This window comes from Vipera ursinii (genome assembly GCF_947247035.1).
Source record: "Vipera ursinii genome assembly, chromosome: 3".
Classification (NCBI taxonomy): Eukaryota; Metazoa; Chordata; class Lepidosauria; order Squamata; family Viperidae; genus Vipera; species Vipera ursinii.
In genome coordinates, this window is record NC_139516.1 from 110,811,183 (window position 1) to 110,837,533 (window position 26,351).

General features: G+C 41.0%; 1 protein-coding gene across 2 annotated transcripts in view; it reads left to right on the forward strand.

Annotated features, from left to right (window-relative positions):
• Window positions 1–26,351, forward strand: part of SEC16B (SEC16 homolog B, endoplasmic reticulum export factor) — a 74,974-nt gene that overhangs the window by 26,300 nt on the left and 22,323 nt on the right. For both annotated transcript variants that reach the window (XM_083358701.1, XM_083358700.1), the window contains exons 8-17: window positions 3,852–4,006; window positions 7,203–7,264; window positions 9,220–9,355; window positions 10,080–10,310; window positions 11,210–11,307; window positions 11,407–11,488; window positions 13,486–13,603; window positions 14,127–14,238; window positions 18,830–18,935; window positions 20,408–20,548. In XM_083358701.1, coding sequence (XP_083214827.1) covers window positions 3,852–4,006; window positions 7,203–7,264; window positions 9,220–9,355; window positions 10,080–10,310; window positions 11,210–11,307; window positions 11,407–11,488; window positions 13,486–13,603; window positions 14,127–14,238; window positions 18,830–18,935; window positions 20,408–20,548 — 1,241 coding nt within the window. The remainder of the gene's footprint in view (window positions 1–3,851; window positions 4,007–7,202; window positions 7,265–9,219; window positions 9,356–10,079; window positions 10,311–11,209; window positions 11,308–11,406; window positions 11,489–13,485; window positions 13,604–14,126; window positions 14,239–18,829; window positions 18,936–20,407; window positions 20,549–26,351) is intronic.

Consider the following 26,351-nt stretch of genomic DNA (forward strand, 5'->3'; position numbering starts at 1 on the left):
CTCCAGATTTACATAGTAGTTCTGAGTGAACTCCACTTTCTATTCCTCCTACCCCTTTAGGTTGTTCCTAAAACTTAACAAAAATCAGTCAAGTTTATATTGCTTTTATTCCTACCCTCCAAAAATATCTTTAAAAAACAAGCATTACGTTTATTATGTTCATTATTGATAACATTTGAAATCTGCTCTAGGAGGATTTGTCTGAAAATGCTGACTAGAAAATATTGAATAAATAATATACTCCTGTTGCCTGCCCTAGACTTTCCTTTAGATTAGTTTTTTAAGATTATTGACTATATATTCATAGCTAGATCTGACTTGATGGAAATTGCTCTGTGCTTTTAAAGATGAAACCTAGAAGTAAAGAGAAATTTTCTGACAATTAAAACAATTAATCAATGGAATGGCTTGCCTCCCAGAGTTATGGGTGCTCCATTATTTTTGTATGTTTTTAGAACTAGACTGGACATCTATTTGATTGAGATGGTATAAGGACTTCTAGCTTGATATGGGGTTGGACTAAAGACTTCTAAGGTCCCTTCCAATGATTCAATGTTCTACAATCTGAAATGGTTCCAGTCAGATAAAATAAAAAGTGATGTTCACATTGAAAAGTCAGAAGCAGAAAGCCCAGCCATCAGCTTCCAGTAGCTTTGTTCCTTGTAGTTTCTCTTACCACATGATTTTCTGCTAAGCAAAGAGACCTCTGGGTATCAAAGTGCACCTGAAGAGAAAAGATCTGTGAGAGAAGCGATGGACCGGGAATCTGGATGACCACTAGATGGCAGCCAAGAGTTAAAACTTCCTGTATTTTTTTGCTGTCATCTAGTGATGACTGGATTTCTGCAGCCCATATTGGCTTGGAGTGATGAATCATTGGCAGAAATAATGTTTTGCACTTCACAATCCTATACCCTTGACTTTTAAAATTTCTCCCAGGCTCTTTTTATATGCTTTTGTATATGCTTATGAGTTTGTACATATGGAACTACAGCCATTGCTGTAGTCCAGCCAGCACCTACTAGATCACCATGATCTCTGCATGACAAGGGGCCACAGGATGCCTTCCTTCTTTTCCCCAGAAGTGGGCATTGATTTTGAGGCAAGGTTGCCTAAAAATCTGAATTATATTATCTCTCTTCAGTTTTGAGAGGAAGCATTTTTTTGAAATAAATGGACTAGACTAGACTAGACTAGACTAGACTAGACTAGACTAGACTAGACTAGACTAGACTAGACTAGACTAGACTAGACTAGACTAGACTAGAATAGAATAGACCCTGGGGGTCTTCTAGTCCAGCCCCCTGCTCAAGCAGGAGAACCTACACCATCTCGGACAGGTGATTCTCTAGTCTTTTCTTAAAAATCTCCAGTGATGGAGCACCCACGATTTCTGGGGGTAAGCTGTTCTACGGGTTGATTGTCCTCACTGTCAGGAAGTGTCTCCTTAATTCCAGGTTGCTTCTCTCCTTTTCAGTTTCCAACCATTGTTTCTCATCCTTCACTCTGGTGCTGTGGTGAACAACCTGACCCCTTCTGCCTTGTGACAGCCCCTCAGATACTGGAATACTGCTATCATGTCTCCTCTATTTCTTCTTTTCTTTATACTATCCAAATCCAAGTCCCGCAGCCATTCTTCATATATTTTAGCCTCCTTTGATCATCTTAGTTGCTCTTCTCTGTATTTTTTTTCAAAACTCTCCACATCTTTTTTGTGATATGTTGACAAAAATTGGCTGCAGTATTCCAGGTGTGGTCTTACTAGGGCTAATGTACATAATTCCACTATTCTATTGTACCTAATTTTAAGGACCTTTCAAAAGAAAAGGGTGTGCTCTCATACCTCTGTAATTACAAAAACTGAATACAGTACCTGATAAATAATGACCGATTGATTACATTTGAATGCTGCCAAATCTATGTAGACTCATGGCACTTTGCAAAGGTCACATTAAAATGTCCATAGTAACAACCTATAAATCAGTAAAATCTGTGTGATACACTATACATAGTAAGACATTCACAGTTAATCAACTGTCATTAATCCATAATAACCACATACAGTGGGACAAAAAAGTATTTAGTCAGCCACCAATTGTGCAAATTCTCCCACTTAAAAAGATGAGAGAGGCCTGTAATTTTCATCATAGGTATACCTCAACTATGACAGACAAAATGAGGGGAAAGAATCCAGGAAATCACATTGTAGGATTTCTAACGAATTTATTTGCAAATTATGGTGGAAAATAAATATTTGGTCAATAACAAAAGTTCATCTCAATACTTTGTTATATACCGTTTGTTGGCAACGACAGAGGTCCAACGTTTACTGTAAGTCTTCACAAGGTTTGCACACACTGTTGCTGGTATTTTGGCCCATTCCTCCATGCAGATCTCCTCTAGAGCAGTGATGTTTTGGGGCTGTCGCTGGGCAACACGGACTTTCAACTCCTTCCAAAGGTTTTCTATGGGGTTGATCTGGAGACTGGCTAGGCCACTCCAGGATCTTGAAATGCTTCTTACGAAGCCACTCCTTCGTTGCCCGGGTGGTGTGTTTGGGATCATTGTCATGCTGAAAGACCCAGCCACATTTCATCTTCAATGCCCTTGCTGATGGAAGGAGGTTTTCACTCAAAATCTCACGATACATGGCCCCATTCATTCTTTCCTTTACACGATCAGTCGTCCTGGTCCCTTTGCAGAAAAACAGCCCCAAAGCATGATGTTTCCACCCCCATGCTTCACAGTAGGTATGGTGTTCTTTGGATGCAACTCAGCATTCTTTCTCCTCCAAACATGACGAGTTGAGTTTTTACCAAAAAGTTCTACTTTGGTTTCATCTGACCATATGATATTCTCCCAATCCTGTTCTGGATCATCCAAATGCTCTCTAGCAAACTTCAGACGGGCCCGGACATGTACTGGCTTAAGCAGGGGGACACGTCTGGCACTGCAGGATTTGAGTCCCTCGCGGCGTAGTGTGTTACTGATGGTGGCCTTTGTTACTTTGGTCCCAGCTCTCTGCAGGTCATTCACTAGGTCCCCCCGTGTGATTCTGGGATTTTTGCTCACCGTTCTTGTGATCATTTTGACCCCACGGGGTGAGATCTTGCGTGGAGCCCCAGAACAAGGGAGATTATCAGTGGTCTTTTATGTCTTCCATTTTCTAATAATTGCTCCCACAGTTGATTTCTTCACACCAAGCTGCTTGCCTATTGCAAATTCAGTCTTCCCAGCATGGTGCAGGTCTACAATTTTGTTTCTGGTGTCCTTCGACAGCTCTTTGGTCTTGGCCATAGTGGAGTTTGGAGTGTGACTGTTTGAGGTTGTCGACTGGTGTCTTTTATACTGATAACAAGTTCAACCAGGTGCCATTCATACAGGTAACGAGTGGAGGACAGAGGAGCCTCTTAATGAAGAAGTTACAGGTCTGTGAGAGCCAGAAATCTTGCTTGTTTGTAGGTGACCAAATACTTATTTTACCGAGGAATGTACGAATTAATTCATTAGAAATCCTACAATGTGATTTCCTGGATTCTTTCCCCCCATTTTGTCTCTCATAGTTGAGGTATACCTATGATGAAAATTACAGGCCTCTCTCATCTTTTTAAGTGGGAGAACTTGCGCAATTGGTGGCTGACTAAATACTTTTTTGTCCCACTGTATAAATCAACGGCACAGTTCAAAGAATCTGGACTAGAATGCAACTTGATAACTATCAGTTTCTTTTGCACTGTTTGATTTCTGAATAAATAGACACTGGGACATGGTTTGTAGATATTTGTATTTGTAGCTTATCATCTAGGCCGTTTGGCCACCAGTAAAAGGACTGTCTTCTTGTCTTCTAGCAGAAGACTTCCAAGCTATGTCTAACCATGTGACCTCCCCCAAATTTACCCTCCCTCATGTACCTCTGTGTTTTGGAGCTGGAGGGCAGCTGGTCCGAGGATGTCCAAATGATCCAGCAGATGGACAACCTGCTGTTGTTGAGATACACAGCCTTGAGGTAAACTTTTAATTGCTTGTTAGTAACAAGCTATGATATTGCATATCTGCTTGCATGGGATCTGAACTCTGGCACTACTTGATTGCTCTTTGTTTCTTATTCCTTGGTTTTACTTTCTTCTCTGATTCCCCTATCTCATTTATAGTTGTTCCTAGTTAACAAAGAGCATGCCCTATTATATACCTTTTTTTCTCTAAGCATCTTCCATCATTCCCCTTATATAGGTAGCATGGTTGTTATAATGCATTCTCTAGACACCCTCAGTTGTGATCTAACTGTTTGGCAAAAACATCCAACAGGCTTTTCAGCATTCAGCTTACATATTAAATGCTCTGAACAAAGGAGAGTGCAGAGGTTATGTAGGCAAATAAAGTCTATATTGCAAAGTGCATTTTGTAACCTACTTGACTGTGGAGACCCAGATGAACTGTAGTTAAGCGACTGCACTCTGAGTTAGGAAGACCATGATTCTAAATTCTCCCTCCTCAAAGATAAACCCAGACATCTCAACTGGAGCTTTTGTGCTCAGTTTAGTTCAGGGTTTTTCAACCTTTTCAACCATTGTACCACTTTTAGGATAAGGCAATGTCCGAGTACCACCAGTCACCCAGCAAGGTGTCAAAAACTTGAAAAAAAAAAAGGAAAAAAATGATAAAGTACAGGTAGTCCTCGACTTACAACAATTTGCTTGGTGACTGTTTGAAGTTACGACGGCACTGAAAAAGTAACTTATGACCATTTTTCACACTTATGACTGTTGCAGCATCCCCAGGGTCATGTGATTTACATTCGGATGCTTGGCAACTGATTCATACTTATGACGGTCACAGTGTCCCAGGGTCATGTGATCACCTTTTGCAACTTTTTGACAAGCAAAATCAATGGCCGGGGGGGGGGGGCAGCTCATCACTCAGGTTGCAGGGTGCCTGTGTGGGGGGAATCCATGGGTCTCTGGTGAAGGGGGGTGGGACTGGAGTGGATGCCCTCCTTCCTCCCTCTCTCCCATTGTCCCTTCTTTCTTTCCTCCTTCTTTGTCCCTTCCTCCTTCCTTCCCTCCCTTCCATTGTCCCTACCACCTTCTCTCCCTCAGGTTGCAGGGTGCCTGTGTGTGTGTGGGGGGGGAATCCATGGGTTACTATTATGAGTGGGCAAGAGGGAAACCAAACTTTTCAATAGGCATGTTGCTGTTTATACTCTGAAGGGCAAATATCCCTACCTTTCTTCTTTCCTTCCTTTCTTCCTTCCCTCCCTTTGTCCCTTCCTTCCTTCCCTCCCATTGTCCCTCCCTTTCTTCTTCCCTTCCTTCCTTCCTTCCCTCCCTCTCTCCCACTGTCCCTCCCTTTCTTCTTTCCTTCCTTCCTTCCTTGATTTTTTTTCTTTTAACTTAATCGTATTTGAAGAAGTTCTTTTTATTCTTCCACCAACCTTGGTTCATTCTCAGCAGTTCACAATTCTGGGCTTCTTCTTTTGTCACCTTTTTGTTTTCCCAGTTCTTCCCTAAGATTTTTGGGTCGCTTCTTCTCTTCTTTTCTCCTCCATTCTCCGAGCAATTGTGCTTTCAACGAGTTAGAACAACTAACCAGTGGAACAACCTGCCTCCAGAAGCGGTGAATGCTCCAACACTGGAAGTTTTTAAGAGGAGACTGGACAGCCATTTGCCTGAAATGGTATAGGGTTTCCTGCCTGAGCAGGGGGTTGGACTAGATGACCTCCAAGGTCCCTTCCAACTTCTTCTTCTTCTTCTTCTTCTTCTTCTTCTTCTTCTTCTTCTTCTTCTTCTTCTTCTTCTTCTTCTTCTTCTTCTTCTTCTTCTTCTTCTTCTTCTTCTTCTTCTTGTTACCCCACCTCATCTCCTTTCCCCATTATTTCCTCTTGCTACCAGGCACTCTTGGTTTAGGAAAATCGCTTTCTGGAGTCCAAGATAGGGAGGTATCAGACACAGTCACGCTTCCATTGCAGTTGCCCTTAAAGTCCTGAGATTGGGCTTATTTTGCTTCCATAAAGTTTGTTCTTTCCCACTTCTGAGGCTTTGGCTGCCTCAGAAGACACGAGGGCCCTTGCTCCTTATCAGAGACGCGCAGAGGGAGGTGTTGGGTGGGGGCAGAACCTGGAGGGAACTCTTCAGAGGGAACTCGCTACCTGCCCGCCTGCCTGCCTCCGCGGCTCCTTCCCCGGGCGCTTCACGTCCTGCAAAGAGCGATGGGAGATGAGCGGGCGCAGGGCCAATCAGGAGCCCTGCTAGGGGGCAAGCCAGCATGAAGAGAGAGAAAGTGCCTCTCTCTCTCTCTCTCTCTCTCTCTCTCTCTCTCTCTCTCTCTCTCTCTCTCTCTCTGCAAATGCTGGAGGACTGGGAGCTGTAGTTGAAGGCTGAAACACCTTCAGCTGTAACTGATCACACGTGTTTGTGTGTGTGTGAGAGCAGGGATCAATGCTGCTTTGCAGCTGATTGGTGCTTATTCGGGGCTCAGTAGCTCCAGCTGGAGCCTGGCGCTGATCCTGGTGCTTCCGCTGAGCACTAACTGCCCCGAAGAAGCGCCAAACAGCTAGAAAGCAGCGCTGATCCTGGCGCTTGAGCCCTGACAGCCCCGAAAAAGCACCGATCAGCTGCAAAGCAGCCTGATCCTGGCTTGAGCCCTGGCAGCCCCAAAAAAGCCCCTATCAGCTGCAAAGCGGCGCTGATCCTTGTGCTTGAGCCCTGGCAGCCCCAGCACCGGGCCACCACCTCCCTCCCAGCCTCCTCACTGGCCAGGGCTGCCACCAGGAAGCCATCGACCCACCGGGAGCTCTCTGTGGACTGGAGCCCATCGGCGGAGGTTGAGGCCAGCTGTATGGAGTTGCCAGCTGATTGGTGCGTACAGCCAGCTCCGACCTCCGCTGACGGGCTAAATGAACTGTTGTATGTCAAGGACTTCCTGTAGTACAAACAGATATTCAAATGCATATGCTTTCTGCTGACTTAAACCAGTATGTTGTAGCATGCTGCCTACATTACAGTTTGGCTTAATGAGTACAGGCAATTATTCTTAGAAACCTACTTGTGAACATAATGCTAATCTATAAAACAGTTTCTTTGTTTTGGCTTAGTGCGAGAAATAAATCCATTCTTTATGTGTGACCCAGGCCATTATAATTTACTGACAATTCTGCCATATGCTAATCAGCAAGCCAGGCCTTTGAACCTGCTTCTGTTTTACAGATTATTCTACATGACACTGCTGAGCAAGAAATGATGAGAATCTTTCCAGGACCTCTAATCAGGTACAAGATTTGAGGGGAGGTCGGCCCTTGCCCTTTCAAACAGCAAAGTTTGGACTAAAGGGTAACAAAATGGAAGTAGATGAAACTAATGTATGGAGAAACTGAGGAAGTTCTCCTGTTTCAGGTCTTTAGTAATACAGTTAGTCCTTGACTTAGGAAGACAATTGAGCCCAAAATTTCTATTGCTAAGCAAGACAGTTGTTAGGTGAGTTTTGCACCATTTTATGACTTTCTTGCCACAGTGATTAAGTGAATCACTGCAGTTGCTAAGTTAGTAACACAATTGGTAAGTGAATCTGGCTTCCCCATTGACTTTGCTTGTCGGAAGATCACATGACCCTGGGATACTGCAACCGTCATAAATACATGCCAATTGACAAGCATCCAGATTTTGATCACGTGACCACGAAGATGCTGTAATAGTCATAAGTGTGAAAAATGGTCATAAGTCACTTTTTTCTGTTCTGTGGTATCTTCGAATGATCACTAAACAAATGGTTGTAAGTGGAGGACTACCTGTAAATGGGTGCAGTGTAATACTGTTTTAATGAAAACATTTATCTAGCCATCTGTCACCCAGCCAAACTCTGGATGACTTACAACCCCCAAATAAATTAATATGTATAGCAATAAAAAGAAAAGAAGCAGTAAAACCGAAAGCCAGGTGCCACAACTATCCTTCCATAATGCAACTGCCAACATTCTCCTCCCATTCCAACCTCATCTTATCACAACACTTTGGAGAAGATCCAGGTCTTAAGTGCTTTCCTGAAAGTTAAAAGGGTGGAGAAGATGACAGTAAGCTTCTACAATTCTTGTTCATTCCGACAAACAATTCTATCTCATGATATATAGCAGTGATGGCGAACCTTTTAGAGACCGAGTGCCCAAACTGCAACCCAAAACCCACTTATTTATCGCTGGGTGCCAGGTGGGCGTCGGCTACTGTGTGTGTGTGGCTGTGCTGGTCATGGAAGATTGGGTGGGTGTGACCAAGGTGGGTGTGGTCACCTCAATGTCACTCGTGGGGAAGGACACATGTGGGGGGCAGCTGGTTGAAGAGGGACAGCTGCCACCTCCGAGGCATGGCGCGGGTGCCCACAGGGAGGGCTCTGAGTGCCACCTCTGGCACCCGTTCCATAGGTTCGCCACCACTGATATATAGTGACTAAGAAAAGATACCATTGGGATTTTCTGCTTCAGGAATCCCATATCTTAATGGGGCCTTTTGTTATGGTATTTTTTCAGAACAAAAATTGATATGTATTTTATATGATTTGGAGATTTTTTAATATGCTGTGAGTCACAGAAAGTATTGCACAGTAATTCAACTATTTTAGTTATGTGGCAGAAGACCAAAAGGGGAGAATGAAGGAAAGGGAAAGAGATCTTTACCTATTTCTTTATTGTTTGCTGGAGAATGTGATTACTTGAGCCTATTTCTGTAGCTAGGTCAAAGGGATAAGCCATACTTTTGCTTTCCAGATGCTGGATAGATTGCTGGCTTGCCAGAAGTCCCAGTTATGGGAGATGGCAGAGGAGTCTTTCTAAAGCCTATAATTACTGGCTAATGGTCTAGAATGGCTGGTTGACATTTCATCAAAGGGGAATGGTGACAGGAAATGATCTCCTAATAGCCAGGAATCTGTCTTCAGCTTTAGGAGTGAAATACCCATCAAAGAGGGAGACAGTTCTGGAGGAGGAACAAAAATGGCTAATGGCATTTTGATGTATGAATGTGGAGAGAATGAGGCAGAAGAATTGGGAGGAAAATGGGAGGGTGGGGGTTTAACTGAAACATGGGTGTTCTCTATGGAAGGTGACATAAATGATTATCTAGGACAAGCCTTTCCTATTCGTGAGCTGCTTATACAAAATTGCATAAATATTACACATATGCATTAAACCCTGCTGAAATTTAATTATATTATTGTTGTTCTTTTCTTTTCTGTCAGGGAAGATCTGCACAAGGTGGACGTGATGACATTCTGTCAGCGCAAAGCAGCCACTGGCTGTGACTTGACAACTAAGCAGGGCCGAGATTCTGCCTTGCTTTGGAAGCTCCTCCTCCTCCTTTGTCGACAAAATGGAGTAGGTATAAAGGAGGGCAGTCCTGGGTGGACTGGTTATGGCAGATGATGAATGCAGTCCAGACAGAATGAGTCTGTATTCTTCTGCATGTGGGTAGGTTGTCCCCATAACTGAATATAGTCTGCAGATCTGCCGTATTTTAATCACTTCCTTAGGGTATCTGATGATTATATCATTTCCAACCTGACTTAGTTAGCGGTCATAGGATTGAAGACAGAGAATGCTTGATCTCTTCCTTTCCCCATTTACCCCAATATTGCCAATGCTGTGTTATTGACACGGGGAAGACTCTGGTTGGTCTCGTGCCTGCAGAGGTTTTTGTAAATGTATTGAATACATATGGGCTGCCCCTCTGGTGAAGCTTCCCTCCATCAATGAAGGTTTCCTCAACTCTTTCCAAATCTTCTGAGATAGCTTTTGGAAGACATTAAGATGATGTTAATTCTCAAATTCTAGCAGTAAAGTATATGATTTAATCTGAAGAACAGATATGAAAATTGAGAAATCAGTTCTTGAAACTGGTTTTCATGAATTTGAGAGGCTTATTTTTCAGCAAAGTAAAATGTTAAAATTAAAAGTAAATTAAAGGATGAAACACTCAGGAAATGCCCATGGAGTAACTGTTCTGCTACTGCCCCCTTTCTTGCTTTATTATTCCCCCTGATCTTTCTGATCTTCCAACCCATTGTGTGAATGTGTGTTGTTTTCTCCCTCCCCTTTGCAGTCCATGGTGGGATCAGATACAGCTGAGCTGCTGATGCAAGATTGCAGATACCAGGAAAAGTTCAAAAGACAAGAGCCACGGATGAACCTGATTAACCTGACAGGAGAAGAATGGCCAGTGTCTGGCTATGGAACCATGGACCTTCTCACAGGGGAGATGGTCCCAGCTGCTGGCACACCAGAGCAAAAAATAGAGAAATTCACCAAGCTCCTTTTCTATGGCAGAAAGAAAGTAAGAGCTAAGTTTCCATGTTTGCTTTCTGAGGGCATTATCTGTACAGAGCCTTGGATCACACTCATATTGTTATAACCTCAAATGATTACCCATATGTCTGTGAATTCACAGTTTCATTTTGCATGAAAAATGCAGGGAGAATGCAAATCAGACACAATATATTTCCACAGAGAAATATATTGCTTTTATTGAGAAGTATAGCACTATTAGACTGTCTTTTAATTAAACTCTATTTTAAAGTGTTGTACTCCACTGGTTTTATTGTCTTGCTTTATGGAACTTTGTTTTATTATTATTTACTTTTGTCAAATTATTTTCATGGAACATTGTTTTTATTATTTTTTGTATAGCCTTTGGGGCTCCTTCATGAGGAAAAAACAGTAAAAACCTAAATTACAATAGGAATACTTAGGCAAATGATTATATTGGTTCAGAAGTGACAGTTTGATGTCTTTTGCATGTTTAAGGTTACAGCTTACGCAATCACTTCCCACTGACTATGCCTGCTAGTTGATTTGAAATGTTTACAGTAGAATTTCCAACCCCCAAAGGTAGCACACAGCCTGCTCTGCATGCCAAAGATCCACTGGTCCACTCTTTCAGATCTTAAAGAATCTCAACTTGCTGATCTTGTTCTGCTTAATACTTGGCTACCTCTTTTTTCCTCTGGAATATAATATTAGGGTAGTATTTCCCTATGCTTTTCTTGATTCTCATATTCATTTCACTTAGACTACCCAATCCATGGAACACAGTGGAAACCACTGATAATCTAGGCTAGCTCTCATCTGCCATGAACGTTGAGTGTTAGTCACATTGGAAAATAATAGTATGGGATAAATTAGGGTGCAGTTGGCGGATGTCAAGAGTTTTGATTATGGTTTGCTTGTTCATAGGAAGCCCTGGACTGGGCTATGAGAAACCAGCTGTGGGGCCATGCACTTTTTCTATCAAGCAAGATGAACACAAGGATTTACAATCGGGTCCTGACTGGGTGTGTAGAATGTTTTGCAGTTTCCTTCACGTTAGCCTATTTTTTAAATGCCCATATTTGCCATGTCTGACAAAAATGATTTATTCTGTCCTGTTGCAGGTTCACAAGCACACTGGCCTCCAATGATCCTCTGCAAACCCTTTTCCAGCTCATGTCTGGAAGGATACCCCAGGCATCTTTGGTACTGATTTCTGCCCCTGCCCCTCTGCTTTCATGGGTCCTGTTTATCTGGCCTAAGCAGGATGAACCTGAGGCGAGCAAACCATCAAGTGAAGATGGACGACAAAGGGCAGTTCAGATGGAGGAGCCAAGCCTAAGGCAGCAGTTTGATAGGACAAGGTGGAATCTTCTTGGCCCCTGGAGTCATGGACTCTTGGTGCAGAGAGAGCAGGCCAGCAATGCTACAAAGCATCAATTAGGAAGCACCATAGTCCAGACTAATCCAAAGCTAGACTTTGATAAAACAAACCTTTTTTCTTCTTCTAAGAATGGGCACTTAAGGGGATTGCTGGAATCATTTATTTTTTGTGTCTTTCTCCTTCCTGCCACCTCTGTGCATGTGATTATCTGGAGATGCCATAGTTGGTGTAGGCATGGCATATGTGTAATTCTAGTAAATGTCTACAAGGCTCAGTAGGGAAGATTGCTCAGCTGTCAATATTGACAATAGCTTGTTGACACCTGCAACAATTATGGATTGCTAGGATATCCAAACTTACTGTAGTTATTGGATTGGTAGAATCCAAGGCTAATCTAACTGTTACTATTCTGACATTTTAATCTAGGACTTGATCAGGTTTGTTGACAATGCTTGAGAAGGCATGAGTTGCAGTACAGAAGGCAGTGGGTTAAGAAAGGATCAACTATATCCTATTCATTTATTTGGTGGCTAAATAAGTTAAGCTACTTAACTGATGGACATGTTAGGAATACCTGAAAATTGCTGAGGAAATATTTATTTGTCTTAAATTTATTGGCTATGTTCTGGGAATGATTAAGAATAATCTTGGTCTAAACCAAAAGGGACTACAGTTAATCAGTAGTATCAAGGCTGAATTGGAATCAGTTGATTCATATTTAGGCTGGAACTTAGGATCTGGCAGTCTGACCTTCAGCTGAACAGAGAAGTGTGGAATGTGTTAAAGTGTGAAATTGTGCCATTCCAGGTACCTCTTTCTGCCTGCCTGTTTTAGGGCTGTATGCTGTACTTGTCCATTCTCTTCTGAAAGGCATGGTCAGCTGCAGTGTAACTGAAATAATGAGGGTGTGGACATTGCCTCAGATATAGCTAGCTTGAATCCCACCTGTTCTTCAGGTTGCACTCTAAGTGCACATTCTACTTTTTATCTTTGCTAGATGAATAGGACAAATTTTTAATAGGGTAGGGATAGTCTGAATGAAACACTCTGAGAATGGAGTAACTGTTCTGCTATTACCCCCTTTTTTGCTGCATTACTGCTTTTGTTTTCTTAGGAGCATCCAAATCATCCATGTATGTGATTCCTTGGGCCAAAGTTCTCCAGCAATCTAAAAATTTCCCGCTGAGAAAGAATCCATGAAGTCAAAAAAGGTTAACCTCTTTTCCATGGGAGGCAATAATAGAGCCAGAAACTTTGGTATAGTTCAGAAGCCAAAATGTGCTGAAAGTTTACCTCAGGTCAGCCCTCCCCAATTTAATGAGTCATGAGGTGACTGACTCATTAGCGTTGGAATCAAACTAAAGAAAGCAGATTCAAGTGCTCCTTCAACCATGAAGCTTGCTGGCTCATTTCTCTCAACCCAATCTACCTTACCTGGCTACTGTCATAGGAAGGAGATTCTCATATACCATAAGCTGCCTTGAATAAAAGCTGGGAAAATAAACTTTTCCGTGTTTTGGCTAGGTTGGCTGAGCATTTTAGGAGTTGTAATGTCAGCACTGGCATTTGGTGAAGGTTTCCTTAAAGAAAGACTATATATATTTTTTTCGTGCTTCAGGTCAGATATCCTCGGTGCTTTGTTTAATGTTGCTTTGCTGAATGCATGAAGTGGTACAACACATGCACACAAAATTGGTTTGCTTCCCAAATATTTGTAACCTTTTTCCTGGATCTTTTGCCAAACAGAGGAAACAAGTTTGAGCTAATAATGATGTTTTATATCCTTTGTATCCTGTAATTTCCTCTTTTTTGACTATAGTCCTGTGGAGATGAGAAGTGGGGAGACTGGAGGCCACACCTGGCTGTCATGCTGTCTAATCAAGTAGGAGATCTGGACCTGAATTCCAGAGCTATCATCTCTATGGGAGACACATTGGGTGAGGAAATTCACACAGACACGAGGGGGTGGGGTGGAATGATTTCCAATTCCAGTGCCAGAGGAGTTGCATCTATATTCCTTGGTACTTCAGCTGCATACAAATGGAGGAATCACTTAAAGAGGAAAGGCTTTGTGGGAAGAATAATGGAGATGTCCTCCCTCTACCAAACCTTTGATCCTCACATGATGTTCTCATATAATTTCTCCTGTCTTATCTCCTTCCTCCACATCTGCCTGAAAAAACAATGGCAATATCAGAAATAATCAGTCAGATTGGCAATCATGAAAGAACTAGAACTTTTGTTGTATTTACTTATACAGGATTGGCTAACTGTTATAATGTCTATGTCTTTCAAAGAGGGAAATGTGGGTGCATTTTAATGCTACAAAAAGGTTGCAATTTCCCCCAATGATTTTTCTCTTTTCTCACAAGGCTTCCTTTTCCTTAAAAGAAACATAATGCATTTTGTATTTTCTTATGTTCTTCCCATAGTTTAATGTGTGCCTTCTTATCTATTCAGTTGGGAAAGGGTTAATAGAAGCTGCTCACTTCTGCTACCTGATGGCAGATGTTCCTTTCGGCCACTATCGAGTTCAAACAGATTATATGGTATTACTGGGAAGTAGTCAGAGGTGAGTGAACAAGAAATAGAAATTCCCACTTAATTTTTTTAAAAAACATTTAATTTTATACTTTTCTTTCCCAAACTTTCAAAATTCACATGAGCAGCCTTAGTACTGATTCCAAGTTAAAGCAGACCTGGGTATCACCCAACAATATTGGATGGTGCTGGAAGACAAGATAGCATTTTATACTGAGGTTGTATGAGATGATATATGAGAATGGAAAGATAAGTAGATCTGCCTCAGATAATTTCTCATGTAGTGGAAATTAGAACTAAGTTTAGGATTTGCTATTGTGCCTTCAACAATAGCTTGTACAAATCAGCAAAGAAAGTTACCTGTGGGAAGGGAATAAAAATATCATTTGCTAATAGATGCACAAAAGGTCACAGGCTGGTTGAACATTTGGCAACATATCTCACAATCATTATACTTGACCAACGTCTTCTCCAGATACTATAGTTATAATTGTTTGTGGTGGACCACTAATTTTTTGTTTCTACACAATATCAAATTTGTAATGTTAGAACATTCATTTTAGAACATTCAGTTTAAAATAGAGACAGCAGTTACCACCACAGATAAATCTATATTATTTCTTGAAATGTTGGTACAAGATGTTTTAGAATGTTTATATTGACTAGAAATAAGAGGCTTTGACATATATTGAAGAGATATTGGCTATGATATAGAATGCTGCTAACTTGTGTCCAAGCTAGCCAAATAATGCTACTGTAGTTCTATATTAACCTGCCTTAGTTTGCAGCCTTCCAAAAGCATAATTGGCATCTTCATTATGTACCATTGTATTTGATATTTCTTTTTTGGGGTGGGGGTGGGGAATTGAGGCTGGCTCATATTTAAGTGGGACAAGCACTTAAATATGATCCAGCAGTGGGCTGCAGCTGCCAAAAAAGCCAACACAATCCTAGGGATAAAATCAAGATCCCATGAAGTATTAGTACCACTTAATAATGCCTTGGTAAGACCACACTTGGACTATTTCATCCAGTTTTGGTTACCACAACATAAAAAAGATGTTGCTAGCCCTGAGGGAGTCCCCCCTCTCTCAGGAATGGCCTTCTAACCTGTGTCACCTTTTTCTTAATGACGGGTCTTGGGACCCCGAGAGGTGGCATGACACAAAGAGGAAGTTACGGGGTTTTTATGTTAATTTGATTTAATACCTTTTAATGTTTGTATTTTGTGTTTTTATCGTTGTTAGCCGCCCTGAGTCCTTTGGGAGATAGGGCGGCATATAAATGCCATAAATAAATAAATAAATAAATAAATAAATAAATGTTGAGATTCTAGAAAGAGTGCAGAGAAGTACAACAAAGATGATTAGGGGATTGGAGGCTAAAGCATGAAAAACAGTTGAAGGAATTGGGTATGTCTAATCTAATGAAAAGAAGGAGTAGGAGTGACATGATAGCAGTGTTTCAATATTTGACGGGCTGCCACAAAGAAGAGGGGGTCAAATTATTCTCCAAAGTACCCGAAGGCAGGACAAGCAATGGATGGAAACTAATCCAGGAGAGAAGCAATAACAAAGAACAATCAGTGAAACTGCTTGCCTTCAAAAGTTGTGGGTGCTCCAACACTAGAGGTTTTTAAGAAGAGATTGGAGAACCTTCTGTCTGAAATGGTATATGGTTTTCTGCTTAAGCAGAGGGTTGGACTAGAACAGGGGTGTCAAACTCAATTTCATTGAGGGCCGCATCAGCATTGCAGTTGCCCTCAGGGGGCCGGGTGGGTGTGGCCAGGGTGGGTGTGGCCTACTGGGTGGGTGTGGCTAGAGTGTGTATGGCCTACTGGGTGGGCATGGCCAGCTCTATGTCGTTTGCATCAAGGGTGCCTATGGGGGCCTGGGCAGGAGTGGGACAGATCGGAGGGTCTCTGGCAGAAGGAGGGTCTCTGGGCCAGGGCCAAGGCAGTGGGGGCCGTTCCCTCACTGTTTCCAGGATGGCTTCATGGGCCGCATGAAACCACTTCGCGGGCCGGATCTGGCCCCCGGGCCTTGTGTTTGACATGTCTGGACTAGAAGATCTTCAAGGTCCCTTCCAATTCTGTTATTCTGTATGTGGGATTTCAGCTCTCAAAGTCTCTTGCCCCAGTCAAGAATTATTGAAGTCCCACACTACTGGAAGTCAGCAGTTAGGAAAAGTTGCAGCATTCCATGCTGCATTGGTAATGTGGAGATAAGCCAACCCCTTCCTGTCCAAGACAGGAGAACTTATACCATCCTGGACAAAAGATTGTATCTTTTCTTGAAAAACTCCAGTGAAGGAGCTTCTACAACTCCAGGAGGCAAGCTGTTTCATTCATTATTTTTTCTCACTCTGAGGAAATTCCTCCTTGGTTCTTTAACAAGCTTTCACCCATCAGGTACTTTGGAGAATAAGTTGATGATCTCTTCTTTGTGACAGCACTCAAGTACTGGAAGACTGCTATCATGTCACCCCCAATCCTTCTCTTTGTTTGAATTAAGTTTCCTTAACCATTCATCAGTCATTTGTTTCCACTATTATACTCTATAAACCAGACTAAAGTGAATGCCTCTGAATTAGGGAATAGATCCAAAATGAAAATGTAAAGAAAATGTTGGAACTAGTCAATTTTGCAAAAATTGACATTTTGATTTTGATATTTGAATTTAGCCTATGATAACTCTAGAAGTAAATCTACTAAATGTAATGGGATTTACTTCTGAATTATTTTCCTAATACCAGATTGTATAAAATATTAATAAAAGCAGAACACTTAACTTCAGTAGCCATAAAATGGAATGACAGAGCACTGTAGAGAAAATATTGTTTTATTCCAAATAATAAATGTTAACCATCTAAAACAGCATATCCTCTATGCTGGAATATAGAAATATAAATTATGTATTTCCTCTGCAGTGCCTGAGCCCTTCTTTTTTGCTATATAAAGTATTCTCTACAGCCTACCACAAGATAGTAATCATTCTGTGAAACAGGTGATTCACCAGCTACTGATTTCACTAGCATTCAGTGTGGATGTCAAATGCTGATGAGAAGTTCAAGTATTGGGCAGACCAGGGAATATTAAAATTAATTTTAGCTCCAATATGGAAAGGAGAGTGTTTGGTATTCTGAGTACGCATATGTAAGTGATTCTCTAGCTGATGAGACAGGTAAAGATCTGAACTTCAGTTCAGTGTACCAAAGTGCCCTGTTGAAACTAGCTTCTTGTAAGATAAGGCAAACCCTGCAGCTGATTTAATCATTCACCTTTAGAGGCACAGGTAAGGTTAAAAATCCAATTTACAGAGCCAACAATTCCACTTATATTAATGGTGCTCTGGCCAGATAACAAGGATAAGTGTTTAATGATTCATTTCACCTTTAAGCTGATGGTGCCTTATTAGTATGACAAAGCCAAATGCACCTTGCATCTTCAAGCAACACACGTAACCAATTCTTGTGAGTCGCTTAAAGTAATTTCTGTGAAATCACATGTGTTTAGAAATCTGGTCTTAGGTGAAACCAGATTTTTTTGCTTACTGCTCCTGTAGTTAAAAATGAAGTATCCAAAGGCAATCCTTGTTATTATTTTTCCTCTCTTTTTTCCATTTAAAGTACCCCTCCCCTTTCTTAATTTTTCCTAATCTTAAGTACAACTTCCACTTAAAACAATTAAGAAAAGCAACAGCTCCACCTAGGAGTAGAGGAACAACCTTCATGTAACTTTCCAGCTCATATTATAAGTGAACTCTTAGGTACTCAAAATGAAACCATGGAGACTGCTGGTCTATAAATACATCCCTCTGGGAAGCTGTAGCTATTTGCTGAGAGGAAGCTTAACAGGAATTGGGTGGGTGGTGAATCCCCTGAGTGGGAGCTCAAAGAGACAAGTCCAAATTTTGTTGATTACAGAATAAGTATCTGTGTTCTCCCCATTCCACAGTAATCATAAATCAGAGGTCTTCCAAATTTCTATTTCTACCTTGCTTTATACTTTTGGATAGCTTCATTCAGGAAGTCTCCATTTCATGCAGGAGACACAAAGGAAAGGAAGAAATCAAAACAAACTCAAAATGTTGCATTTATTTAAAGCATTTATATATACTGTATTGACTTTCATTTGTTCGGTGCCAGATGACTTAATAAAATAAAAATAATGATACAAAAATGAAGCCTCCATATTGTGAATGAAGAGGAACAGAGAATAAAAATCAAACAGTGCTAGCAGGAAACACATTTTTGTCATGAGCAGTTTTATTTTTAAAGTCTATTAGTTATAGTGTATTCATCAGGGAAGATACATTAAAGATAGATTCCAATTTTTAGAATGAGATTTACCTTTTATTTAGCATAATAGACAATGAGTTTGCCATTTTCTTTAATATTTTGAAAAATATCCAATAGCGAAATTTTGGTAATACTTCAGTGAAGCTTAATTGCCCATTAGTTTTTAAATTAGTTAAACAATCGCCTACCATTTAGACTGTCAGCGTCTCTAATTTTATCTTCCAACTTCTGTGGAAGACAGAATTTGATGGAAAGAATAAATTGGGCTCTAAGGATGAAATTAGCTTCTGCTTCTCAACTCTTGATCTGCTTTTTTCTTTCAGCCAAACCTTTTCCCAGTTTGCAAGGACAGAGTGTATTCACAGAATGGAAATTCTCGAGTATTGTCGGTTACTGGGCTGTCCCCAAGCTTTCATCCCTTCTTTCCAGGTAATAGCAAGCCAATTAAAAAGAGCCAAATGTTCATAGGCCTCTAGAATGAAAATATTTCCTGAAGTGAGAGCTTTTTGTTTAGTTTAGCCAACTTCCATTATCTGCAAATGGAAGGAGGCAGCTCTTTGAACTTCTTCAAGGTTAGCAAAGCTTCTGGTGGAGTCTTAGGGAAAGGGATATAGCGCCGTACAAGGCATTATATTGTTTTACAGTAAGGAAGAAAAGAAGTAAGATCCTGTAAAGGCAAAAGCACGGACACCTCTTTGGTAGGAGGATTGTGAAGGAGCAAAATAACAGTTTCCTTTTGACTCCTGATACTAAGGGATCCCCCAAGCTCTTGTACAACAAGCCCCACCTCTTCTGGTGATACCCTTGCTGTCAAAAGATACATATTAAAAAAGTGCAGCTGCAAAAGGGTTGCCGATCCTTGTTTTATGAAGAGTTATTTAAAACTACTGCTGTAGTCTTGCATGGAGAATCTAAGGTAATTACAGCAGAGGGATGCGGTGGCGCAGTGGGTTAGGACGCTGAGCTTGTCGATCAGAAGGTCGGCAGTTTGGCGGGTCGAATCCCGAGTGCCGCGTAACAGAGTGAGCGCTTGTTACTCGTCCCAGCTTCTGCCAACCTAGCAGTTCGAAAGCACGTAAAAATGCAAGTAGAAAAATAGGGACCACTCCGGTGGGAAGGTAACAGCGTTCCGTGCGCCTTTGGCGTCTAGTCATGCCGGCCACATGACTACGGAGACGTCCTCGGACAAGCGCTGGCTCTTTGGCTTTGAAACGGAGATGAGCACCATCCCCTAGAGTCGGAAACAACTAGCACAGTACGCGTGTGCGGGGGAACCTTTACCTTTACCTTTATGTATGCTTTACGTGGTTACCTTTGTTAATTTTCCCCCCAGTCTAGGTTAGAATTCAGTGGTCTATCAAAATTATAACTCCCAGGGCTGTTTGTAGTAAATAACAATAATTATCCTTTCCTATCTCTCCAATAGTTCAGCATGATCACATTGAGCACTATATATAGTCTTGTGTTTCTAAGTGATACCATGCACAGCAGTTACTGGGTAATAAATGTCAAATATACATTACTGCCATCTACATTGCCAAGAAATTCCAAGGAGTATTGACACATTTAACTAATTGGTTTCAAAATACTTTGGAGAGGAATTTATAGTTTGTACTAGGAGTTTTTATACCTGGAATTAATTAATTGTATATTATTTTGACTGTTGAAACTATTTCATGTACATGAGCTCAGTGATTTATTTATTAAGCTTATTAATGCAGATAATATTATACACATACTTTTCTTGTGTCCCTACTTTCTCTTTGCCATTTGACCACAGTAGTTAACCCAGCATTTTAAGACAAAGATTCATACAAACAAGAGCAGATCGGCTACCACACTAAGAGTGTATGAGTATTTCCTCTCTTGAACTCATATTTTCTCTTAATTCTCTTTCATAGGTATATAAACTGATTTATGCATCTCGCCTGGTTGATTATGGTCTTACTTCCCAGGCCTTACATTATTGTGAAGGGATTGGAATGGCACTTCTTACCCAGAACTGGAATGCTTATCCTGTCCTTCTAGAGCAGGTTATCAAGGTGAGTGTCTGGTTAGGGACCCCAATAGGAATTGAGTTTATCTCTTAAACCTATAATTCATCATGTACTCATAATATGTGTTGGAATTCTATACTGCTGGAAATTTCACATGCAATTCATAATGCAGTTGTATACATTGTGATTGTTTATTTATCAAATTCAGATACTGCCCATCACATTTTCTTTACGACTCTGGATAGTTTACGGAGTTAGTCTTTGTTTTTGTGTTGTGAAAAGAGTTGGGATAAACCATTTTTAAACTCACAATGCAGATTTCTTTGGCTAATAGATGAAAGATGAAAAGGGAGGGACATGATGCAAAACAAACCATGTAAGATATTAAATGTGTATTAGCACTGCATACAGCAGCTTCTTGGGGCTCTAATCAGGACTAGACTCTAGTATATGACAAGAGTTATTATATTTTTCCCCAAAATCATGGTTGTGATAAAAATGAACATTTCATGATTGGTGCAGATTAGAAACTCACGCTGGTACCAGAGGGCAGTTCGCTCCAGTGCCAGATAGAAAAGGAGTATTTCATCTGTAATTGTGGCATAGCTATTAAAGCAGTGGTTCTCAACTTTTTCTTCACCATGGACCCCCTTTAAATACCTTTTGTGGTCACCGACTCCCCCCAAGACTTGACTCAACATTTAAATCATAACATTTCAAGCCTTCGCGGACCCCCTGTGATGACATTGCGTTTCCATTCCCCCAGCGGTCTGCAGACCACAAGTTGAAAACCACTGCACTAAAGGATTTTCTTTTTCCAACCCCATAAGAATTACAGTCCTATTTAAAACAGCAACAATAATTTCAAATATTAATGTATTGGCAAATTAAGAACTTTCCATTACATAAAAGAGACAAATATTTTCAGAAACAAACTACCTATTTGCAGGTCCTCTTAAACTAAAACATGACAGAGGGAATTTATAAATATGTCCCTGTGTTCACAATAATGTAGTTTCTTTTCTGAATACAACAATCCTTTTTGTACAACATGAACAACCAAGGCATCCACTCTGGCAAACATCTCTCTTTTGCAAGCTTACAGTATAGAATGACTGCATCTTTTGTAAGGTAAAGGTAAAGGAGTCCCTGTGGGTTTGACTGGGCTAGTCATACCTGACTTTAAAAGGCAGTGCTCCATTTCTTTAAGCCATTGAGCCAGCACTGTCCAAAGACATTTCCGTGGCCATGCCGCAGTGCAAAGCATATGGCAAAACATGGAACACTGTTACCTTCCCAGCAAAGTGGTGTCTGTGTATCTACTTGCATTTACATGCTTTCAAACTGCTAGGGACAAGTGATGGAAGCTCACGGAAGCTTACTCCATCACCTGGTGGTAGGGCTCCAAACACTGGAGTACAGACATTCTCCAGGGTCTTTTAAGCCACTGAGCCATATTTAAATATAGCCTCTGGCTATATTTACATTCTTTTTGACTACCATGCTGAGATTGTCTTTTCCTGACTCCTTCCCTCTTCCTCCCATTTTTTTTATATTTAACAGAACAGGAAAATAATGTCTGAAAAGTCTTTGTTGGGATTGGCAAGGCTGTGAATAGATTTGGGAGAAGTTACTCATTCCACCTATTTCTGATCATTTTCCATCCATCACTGTGGCCATGGTGAGGAGAGGGGAATTGAGACAGCCACAGAGACATATCTACTAAGACATATCTAATATGCCCCACATTTCTGGACCTTCATAGAACTTTGTCTGAGGCATGGACATTAGAGGGGAAATTAATCTTGTAGTAAGTTCAGACAAATGGGGAAGATGAGTGATTTTTATCACCAAACAAAACTGGATGTCTTTGAGGTTGAGTCGAAACCTGCGGAATTAATTAACTAGATATGAACTCTGTTTTGGACACAGTTATTTCCCTCCCCCAAAAACCTGTCAAATGTATCATGCAAATAGTAAGGATAACTTTCAGCTCCTGAAATTTCAGAAAGACTGAACTACTTCTCCCATTTATCTCTAACAATGAGGTAGCTCCAGTGATATTCACATCAAAGTAGGCATGTACAAACTCATAAAGAAGAAGTTTTTGATGCTGCTACTGCAATGGCCTTCTTCCTTGTTTTGACCCTTCCTCCTAGAAGCTGCTGGATTGTCCACTTTGATAGAAGCAAAGAAAGCAACTTGATTTCAATGTCTGTCTGAATGAAGACCTGATTTTTGCCCACAATTCTTAAGCAAGAAAATTGCCTTTGATTATAGGTTTATTCTTTGAAAGTCCTTTACTACAAATGTAATATGCTCAAACAACTACCTGCTATATTCTGAACTGATTTTCAGAGTTTTCAAGGGCAAATAATTTCAGTAGTCTGTCCTAGAGGTTACCATGACATATGTCAAAATGGCCAAATAATTACTGTTCAAAATAAGCTACTTCTTATGAATAGGGGTTTATTCACTTGAATAGCAGTAGCTAAGATTATGTCAGTGCAGGACAAAGCCTCTGCCTTTCCCTAACATTGATTCAGTTATATACCAGCTCAAAAGAAATGACTCCTCTCAATATTACAACAGCACAAATTACAAAAAAGTACTTTGCCTATTTTGGATACAACAGTTATGAATCAGCCTGTTTTGTCTAATGTTTCATCTGATGAAATTTATATTTTGCTTCATTTGTGTTTCTTTCACATAAACACATTAATATGAAGGACTGTAGGCCCTTCAATCTGAGAAGTAACTTTGACCTGTATCAGGAAATACATCCCTCAAGAGTAGTAGCTGACATGAATCAACTGCTTCTAGGAGTCAGATTTAAAGATGATGGTTGCAAATGTGGTGTGTATTCTGGCGCAGAGTAATATAGATATAGGGATAAGGCTCCATTGATCACACTGGTTATGCACAGTAAAAGTAATCCAAAAGGTAAAAGTAACTTTGGATCCAAGCTTCCTCTCTGTTTTTTACCTTTGTAGGAGATGTGGGGAACAAACGAGCATTTGCAAGAGTAACAGAGAAGAATGTGGTGCCTGGGGTCAACATCAGAGAGGGGCTTCTTTTTGGTGGGAAGATGGGTTGGGATGTTTGTAAAGCACAGCTAAATATTCTGTGTCAGCCCCAGCAATATTCACTTATTCCAGATGTACCCTGCCAATGGTGGTGAAAGCTATGTTGCTACTAGAACCAGAGCTAAGGGACCTCCAAATGTTTGGCCTAGAGAGTGTTCAGGAGGACCATGGTGGGTGCTTTTCTGTTGCATTGTTTCTTATAGCTGCCTTAGAGGACAAGTTGCAAGTTTCCTCAGTGTGAGACCACTGAGCACCAGGCTACTTCAGAGATCTGTATCGCTGTATTCCTACAACAGTAGAAAGCTAGCTGGCCTTCACAATAGTTTTCTCTTTTTATGAGGAAACCTTCCATGGAAGAAGTTATAGGGCCTATTTGTTTGGGATATGTCTGTGGCTGGCACAATAGCTATTGGTGGCTGTTTGTTTGTTTTTGAGAGAAACTGGAGAGAAAGCCTACAATTTTCCGCCTGCCTGAACTGCCCTCTGAGAGAGCTAGTGCTGTCCTACAACAAATCATTGTATTGTATATTTTTATAAGAACCAAGTGAGGACTTTGGTGCAGTGAACCCACTGAAGCACTCAAACAAATGGTCCAACCTAATTAATCTCATAAACAAAAAACCTGTGTTAATAGCCATTTTCCTAAAAGTAAATGTCATGCTGCATCACTACAATTAGTATTTATTAATTTCAGGAATATAAATGAAGCTCTCAGCCCATTTTTGTTCATCCCTATACAGACTTTCATAATGCTAGTATGACACATTTTCTTCCTTTGGATTGTTCAGGATATAAATGAATGTTGTGCTGAACTCTGCCTCTTGTTCAGGAAAGGTCTTTACTCTCTGCAAATGAAGTACAATGTTTTTGTACCTTTTTCAGAGAGATTATAAGATTAAAAAGATTCTCAGAAAGAGAGGTTGCAGGAGGTGGCTGAGAGGGTGTTTCATTTTTCATTTGTTTACTCTAAAAATGCCCAGTGTATTTGCTTCTGCCATGCACCCCAGGCTTTTGACTTCCATACAGCTGGTTGCTTACCATTTCAGAGTTAGAACTATACTGTACCTGCAAGAAGGTAGGAAGGAAGCTGTAAGGGAACTGCCAATGATCTTTTCAGCCATCCTTACCACTCTCTGCACCGCCTTCCTGTCTGAAGCAGTGATGCTTCCAAACCAGACTGTGATGCTGTCTGACAGGATGCTCTCAATCTGTAGAAAGTGGTCAAGATAGGGAAAGGAAGATGAGCTTTTCTCATGCAACGCAGAAAGTGCAGGCGCTACTGCGCCCGCTTCACCAGTTTCTCACTGTTGAGTGACCAAGCCAGCCTACTCGTTAGCTGCACACCCAGGAATTTGATGCTGGTAACCATCTCCACAGGTGAATCATTAATGTACAGAGAAGTGTGGCTGTGCCTGCCTTTTCTGAAATCGACAATGATGTCTTTGGTTTTTCCGGTATTTAAAATTAGGCTGTTTTCCTTACACCAGTTCACCAACCCCTCAACCTCCTTGCGGTAAGCTTCCACATTGTGATCAAGAATAAGGCCCACTACTGTTGTATCATCTGCGAACTTCACAATATGGTTGGTGGCAAACCTAGCACAACAGTCAACTTCCCTTCGCCCTGTGCGTTCCCACAGAGAGGGCCTCCTCAGGGTGCCACCGATCAGAGAATGTCGATTGGTGGCCCCCAGGGGGAGATCCTTCTCTGTGGGCGCCCCGGAGCTATGGAATCAGTTACCGGTTGAGCTTCAGATGGCGCCCAATCTGCGCTCCTTTTGCCACGATCTAAAAACATTCTTATTTGAACAAGCCGGCCTGGCCTGATGGGGGATTGGTGGGGTTTTTAATTGTTATTTTATTGGGGTTTTAATATTGTATTGACTGTTTTTAGTGGGCAGATATTTAATCCTTTTTTAATTTTTTTAACTTTGTATTTTTATTCTTGCCCTGTTCACCGCCCTGAGTCCTTCGGGAGAAGGGCGGTATATAAATATTATTAAATAAATAAATAAATAAACAGTCATGAGTCAACAGGGTGAACAGCAGATTTACCACTTCCAGCAAATAAGGAAGTAAAGAGAACTCTTCTCCCTTCTCTGTAGACCAGACATGTCAAACTCGCAAGTGACGTGACGTGCAATGTATCGGGATGGTTTTGCCATTGCCGGCAATGGGGTGGGCGCGGCTTCCGCACTGTTATGTCGGGTTCATGACAGCATACACTACACGCATGATGCATCCGGCCCGTGGGCCAGCAGTTTGACACCCCTGATGTAGAGTTTCCAAATCAGTTCTTACCTCATTTTATTTCATTCTGTTGAAACAAAATTTAACATGTAGGAAAAATTTAAAAGGGGAATAAACCATTAGGCACAATCCTAATGCAAATAGATCTTATGTGAGGTTGAGACCAGTGCAAAGGCCTCTGTTTTGACAAAGCCTTCAGGCACCAGCATTAAAAAAACCCCAGATGTTAGGAGGGAAAAAAATCCACCCTGCAACATAATATCTCAGAATTATTTTAAAAGGAGATAGCAATGATCTTGTTTTCCTCTGGTGAGATAATAAAGTGAAAAACAAGGCAAAAGAGAAAAGTGCTTTGAGGAGCAGTAAAGGACATGGTGGGAGATTCATCTTCAATATGCAGTCTTATTAAACTGAGAATCCAGGAAGCTGTTTTCAGGCAATTTAAATTAATTTGTGCAAAAGTTATATTTTAAGGCATACTGTGACAAAGCAACATGGCTGAGCATTCTTTAG